The 6,263-nt window shown below is 47.5% G+C and overlaps 1 protein-coding gene across 1 annotated transcript in view; it reads left to right on the top strand.

Annotated features, from left to right (window-relative positions):
- LOC105556486 overlaps positions 1 to 1,311 on the top strand; it is a 2,426-nt gene extending 1,115 nt beyond the window's left edge. Inside the window, exons 3-4 of the mRNA XM_012003583.1 lie at positions 1 to 165; positions 965 to 1,311. Of these exons, the coding sequence (XP_011858973.1) occupies positions 1 to 165; positions 965 to 1,311 (512 nt within the window). The remainder of the gene's footprint in view (positions 166 to 964) is intronic.
- Positions 1,312 to 6,263: the final 4,952 nt, after the last annotated feature.

Raw genomic sequence — 6,263 nt, 5'->3', positions numbered from 1 at the left:
AAAGCTTCGATCAATTTGTGTATTGTTTGCAAAGTAATATGACCAGTGCCGAGAGAGATGATGCAATTGGTATACTGTACGAGGTGTATGATAAAACTTCTGTCATAGATTGTGAATTAATAGTTTATGCTGTAGATAAACTTATTGCTGAAACCTTAAAACGAGGTGATGAACGAAAAAAATTAATAATTGTATAATAAATATTTGTATAATAAATAAATTTTATAATAAATTGTATAATAAATTGTATAATAAATAAAATTTTTATCCACTAACATTTTTTCTTCTGCTTCCTACCCATACATATAAGATCGAGATATGAATAAATTTAAAAATATGCTGTGGAAGGGAGAGTACACAAACGGAAAGAAGTATAGGATACGTATGGAAAAAAGAAATTAATGCAATATTGTTAGAAATATATTAATTTTTGTAAAAAAAACACAAGTTGTTACATATTTATTTCTCATGCATGGACCAACAATTGTACAGTTAAAAAACATTTTGTAAAGCACAATTCGCTTCATGCCTATAGCAATGCACAGTGTGCGCAACGTCCAACTTATTTAGAGATTGTATGTCTTCGTAGTGCGCATCGATAGTTTCGATATAAACATTGTAACGATGCACCCCCCGATGCACCGTTCCCGGCATCACACCCGCCGGATGCCGCCCGACCGAACACCCGTCGGGCGAGACGCAGGCGCATAGCGCCGCATAAGATCGCGACACACCGGCGCGACGACCCGCTAGGCCGGGGCCACGAGCGGCCCCGGAGATCGCCGAGCGGGCCCGAGCGCGCGTCACGGCCGCGAGCCAAACGCGCCGATCAGCTGGGGCCGCGAACGGCCCCGGAGATCGACGACCAGGCCCGAGCGAGCGACGCGACGACAAGCCATGCGCAAGCGGCGCGCGCCGCTACGCACGCGCACCCTCGAGCGGGCTAATTACCCGTGACAATTAGCCCCTATAAAAAGGGGCAACCGAGCGTCGAATAGCACTCCTTTGGAGACGAGCTTCCGAGCAACAGCCGCTTATCCGCAAGTCTCAATACCCGACTCCTGTCGCACGCTAAGCAGTGGGAAACCAGCGGTGGAGAGTACTCCGCCACGGTCGAGCTTTCTCGACACTGCGCACGCGTGCTCACCTGCACACCGTACCCGGACACACACGGAATGGAGCGCTCTCCGCCTCGACCGAGGATTCTCGGGCCCGGGTACATTACCTGACCGCATATCGGACACCGGCTCACAGGGACCAGGAAGTGGAGTGTACTCCGCTTCCCCCGAGTTTTCTCGGCACCCGCCGTAGCCAACCGATTCCCGACCAGGCACCGCGCCGCCCGCGACCGATTCCTGCGCCGCGAACACCCAAGCCTCCACTTCACAAGGCCGACCGGGAACCCGCGCATCGCGTTACCACGAACCGTCATCGTCATTCATATCATATCACGTTCATCACATCTCGCATTTCACTGTACATAATACCATCTCATCCCGCGCCGCATCCGTCCGTCCGTCCGTCCGTCCGCGACCGCGTTCTTATAATAAGTGTATATAGTGTATCTGCGTCTTTTGCTTAAATATAGTTTTGTGATTATTATTTTACCGTAATTCTGTTTTCGAGTGCTTTCACCTAATCCCTCGAACCCTGCCACCGGCGAGCACAGTTCGCGGGGAATACGATTAGGCAATCGTTTCAACATTTTCTCGCACATCGCCCAGGAGTAACCTCCGCAGCCATTCTCGTTTTTCAAGTCCCTTAACATATACGAGAGAAAATCTCGTCTCGTAATCGCTGTCGTCATCATCATCATCCTCCTTCTCCTCTGTACCAACCACGGCTGTTGTAATCAAACTTCTAGCTCTGCTGTATGGAATCACACCGTCTTCCCATCGTACTCCGTGACGATTTGAAATCAACCAGGATGCTTGGTGTTGCTCCGCTTTGGTGAGGCATTTCCATGGTACGGGACATGTGAAAATGTAGTGAGAGAGAACACATCCTTCTCTGAGAGAGGCAAACTCTTTTACATAAAAGTTTCTGCCAACGATAAAACCTTGCAGGTCCACAAACGTTGGTATGGGCATGTCGAGACTTGTTTGGACACGCCGAGACTCGTTTGAACACGTCGAGAGAAGGAGAAATATTACGGTTCGTCTGTTCCTCAAAACACATTTTAAAATGACATCTATGTGAAAAGGATGGGGGTAAAATTTACCAATGGGATGAAAAGAAAAAGAGGGGGTAAAAATATATTAGCTAAGCTTATAATCCCACATTTCAAAAGAGAAAACATGGTTAAGGGTCTGGGTCGAAAAAGGCAAAGAGGGGGTAAAAAGTATATATGTATAAATATCCATTGTTATATTTGGCGTAATTTGTTGATAATATCATTACTTTTGTAGAGAAGATAGTTTTGTAAAAAAGATTTTTGTAGAGACAATATTTTTGAAAAGGTATTTTTGGAAATATGTTTTTATAAAAATATTTTTGTAAAGAAGATACTTTTGCAGGAAAGATATTTTTGTAAAGAAGATACTTTTGCAGGAAAGATATTTTTGTAGAGAAGATACTTTTGCAGAAGAGATAGAGTAACATTGGAGCTTATACTTGGTGCATTTCTTACCTTTTTTAAAAAGGTAAGTTTTTTGGGTGATATCACACCTTTTGTAGTGTTAAATACTATAAATAAACTCTAGACACTATGCCCGTTGACTGGTAACGCGCTAGTTATTATTACAAGAGAGAACCACGAAAGAACCGATGTCCGTTTTGTATGATATTAACCTTGTGTCGTTAACCACGATGTTAGACTTTGTGACGTGGCACAGGGGTGCCCGTCCCGGTTGGCGATCGCGTAGGGTTGACCGACCGGCTTAGCCACCTCACCTCTTTCTTTCGCGCTTTTCATGAGATCGGTCTCCGCGGGCGAGGCGGCCCGACGGGAGCCCGGCGCCTAGAACGCCGAAATAGGCCGTCTTGAGGAACTGGCTCGCCCTGGCCAGGCGAGCCCCGGAAACCTCAAGGGCCTTAGGCCATAAGGCCCCTCGGACATTAAGAAGATCGGGCGGCGAACTAATAGATAATCGCGAGTTCATAAGGCCCGCGCGGCGGAATCTCCCCGCCGTCGCGGGCCCCGGCGGGGTGGCGCGCTAGCGTCGCGCTGCGGGCTTCTTGTCGCGGGGCGCGCGCCGTGGGGACACACAGTGGTGGCAGACTCGAGCGGAAGCGGATGTTCTTGGTGGCTGAAGGAGCCGGGGAGAGAGAGCTGGAGAGAGCCGAGCCGAACCAAGGGGACCAGCCGCGGATCGTCGTTCCGCAGCGGACCAGGGATCGCCGTGTCCAGGTAGCGGGCCCCCTATGGGTGACCCGCCGTCTCGTACCGCTCGCGCGATTACATCCTCGCGCTCGCTCGGCCGCCATTCCGTGTCGCGTACCGTCTCATTATGCGTTCAGTGTATTTCGTGTCGCGTACCATCTAGTTAGGGCTCAGGGTATTTCGTGTCGCGTTCCGTGAAATCGCGAGTATTGGGAGTAATTCATGTCGCGTCCCGTCTAATTACGTATCGAGTACTTCGCGTTGCGTACCGTAGGGTCGTGTCGTTGCGCGTATCGCGCGCCTTAGAGTAGCACGCGGCTTTCACGTGATCGCGCGCGGGCCCATGCGGCTGCGGCGTGCCGCGCGTCGTGCCGGAATAGCGCCATATACCGGGTGCCGCGGACCCTCGGCATACTTCGCGTAAACTCCCGTCTCGTTCCGTCCTTCGTCCTTTGCGTCTTTTCGTCCTTTGCATCTTTTCGTCCTTTGCGTCTTTTCGTCCTTTGCGTCCTTTCATCCTTTACGTCTTTTGTCTCTCACGTCCTCCCGTCCTTGATATCGTGACCTCCTTCTGTCTCGTTACGTGTTCCCGTCCTTACGTCATCCCGTTAATGCGTCCTACGTCTCTCCGTCGTTCGGCAGTTCCCCGCCGCGTATTCCGTCCTGTGATTGTTATCGGGGGGAAGGGTAGCCCATGATGAAAAATGCACCGTTGGTGCCGCTCTGAGGTTACCTCACCCTTTTAATTTTTACCCTTCCCGTCCCGTAGCGCTTTACCCGGGTCACTCGGTCCGTATTGCCGCGTAAGAACCGCGCCCCTCTGCCAAGGTTAGAGTGGCTGAGCTGGTCGGCCGCGCCAGGATAGTCGATTCTGCCGGAGTCCGCCCGATACGGGAAACAAGGTGATGCGGCCTTCTCCGCACCTGGCGCCCACTAATTCGATGTGTTTCGCTTCGCGATTTCGAACGGACGGAGTCCGGCAGAGGCCGGTGGCCGGGAGCGAATATCGCGCTCCAGAGTACGTCGATTCCGACGACAGCGACGACGGGTCGAGGCCCCGCGCCCGAGTTCGCAGTCGTTATAACTTCTATACGAGTCCTCAGTCTGAGAAATAGTGTAGCCAATCAAGCAAATACAGGGTGAGGCATTTAAAACTGTTTTTCAGAATATTTGGAAAAATACAAATCGGATTAAGAAAAAGTTGCAATAAAAGTTGTTCACCTCGAAGAGGGACATCCATTAACATAAAGCTCGACCCCCTGCACCACCCCCGGGGGCGGAGGGGGGTGACTTTGAAATCTTAAATAGAAACCCCTATTTTTTATTGTAGATTTGGATTCTCCGTGAAAAAATATGTAACTTTTGTATGAGACATTTTTTTCGTTTCATGATAGATGGCGCTGTAATCGGCAAAAATGAAAATGAGTTGAAAATTGTTGAAAAATGGTAATATCTCAACAAAAATACACATCAGATTAGGAAAATCAAAGTAAATTTCTTGATATTTTTGAAAATGCTATCATGTGACACCGTCTACCCTCCTGCAATGCATTCTTAGACTACTTTTAGCTTTACCGAGGAACAACGACGTGGACGTAGTAGTAATTTGTTCCCTTCGGGGTGCTTGATTACTGTGAGTCCCCTTGCCTCTCACAAGTGTTTTATTGAAGCAAATGTTCGAAAAGCAAAGTGGTCAGACTGTTCATTTTACTTCAATGATTCGGACTGTAAACGTCTCTTCTCAATTGTTCCACGATGTTAACGATTGTAGAGAGAGTAGATATCATTTCCTCGTACTTTGAGGCTCATAGAAATGTTGAAGAAGCTCGTCAAAGGTATGCTAATCTGTTCTCTGATAGGAATGTTCCTTCTGCAACGACTTTTCGCAGTATTGTCCAACTGTTTACTGAAACTGGAAGTCTAAAGAAAGAGTCCGACCGCGGCCTGTGACAAACTAAAATAACTCAGTGAATGTTTTAGCTGCAGTTGCTGTAAATCCTCACATTAGTTCTAGGCAAATTACGCGAGGTTCAGGAATTTCTCAAAGAAGTGTTCTACGCATACTGCATGAACACAAATTTCATCCATTTCATTTATCGCTGCATCAAGAACTGCATGGTGACGATTTTCAAAATCGCTTGAATTTTTGCAACTGGATACAGGAACAACTGGTAGTCAATGATAATTTCATTTCACAGATACTTCTGTGATGAATCAAATTTTACGAATCGTGGTCAAGTGAATCGACATAATATGCATTATTGGTCAGTGGAGAATCTCCATTGGTTAAGGCAAGTTGAACATCAACGCCCGTGGAGTGTCAACGTTTGGTGCGGTATTTTAGGTACTCAGGTAATTGGCCCATACTTCATAGAAGGTAATCTGAATGGTCAAATGTACAGCGACTTTTTAGATAATGTTTTACCCATACTAATGGAAGATGTTCCACTTCAAACAAGAATGGATATGTGGTTTCAACACGATGGATGCCCAGCGCATTATTCACGAATATCTCAAGAAGTTTTGAATCGAAACTATCCGGGTCGATGGATTGGACGAGGAGGTCTTCAAAATTGGCCCGCACATTCACCCGATTTGACTTCTGTCGATTTTTTCCTGTGGGGAAGGCTAAAAGAGAGAGTTTACATGGATGTACCAACAACCCCAGAAAATATGCAGCAGCGAATTATCAATGAATGTGCAAACATTAGCGCAGAGACACTTATAAATGTCGGATTGTCTTTCAGACACAGAGTTGCAATGTGCATTAGAAACAACGGACATCATTTCGAACATTTGCTTCAATGAAACACTTGTGAGAGGCAAGGGGACTCAGAGTAATCAAGCACCCCGAGATAGTGAGAGGCAAGGGGACTCACAGTAATCAAGCACTCCGAGATAGTGAGAGGCAAGAGGACTCACAGTAATCAAGCACCCCGAG

Source organism: Vollenhovia emeryi, unplaced genomic scaffold (assembly GCF_000949405.1).
Source record: "Vollenhovia emeryi isolate VEMERY1.0 unplaced genomic scaffold, V.emery_V1.0 DF939986.1, whole genome shotgun sequence".
NCBI classification, from domain to species: domain Eukaryota; kingdom Metazoa; phylum Arthropoda; class Insecta; order Hymenoptera; family Formicidae; genus Vollenhovia; species Vollenhovia emeryi.
Note: the sequence above shows the minus strand (reverse complement) of the source record. Positions and strands in the feature narration are given on the sequence as shown.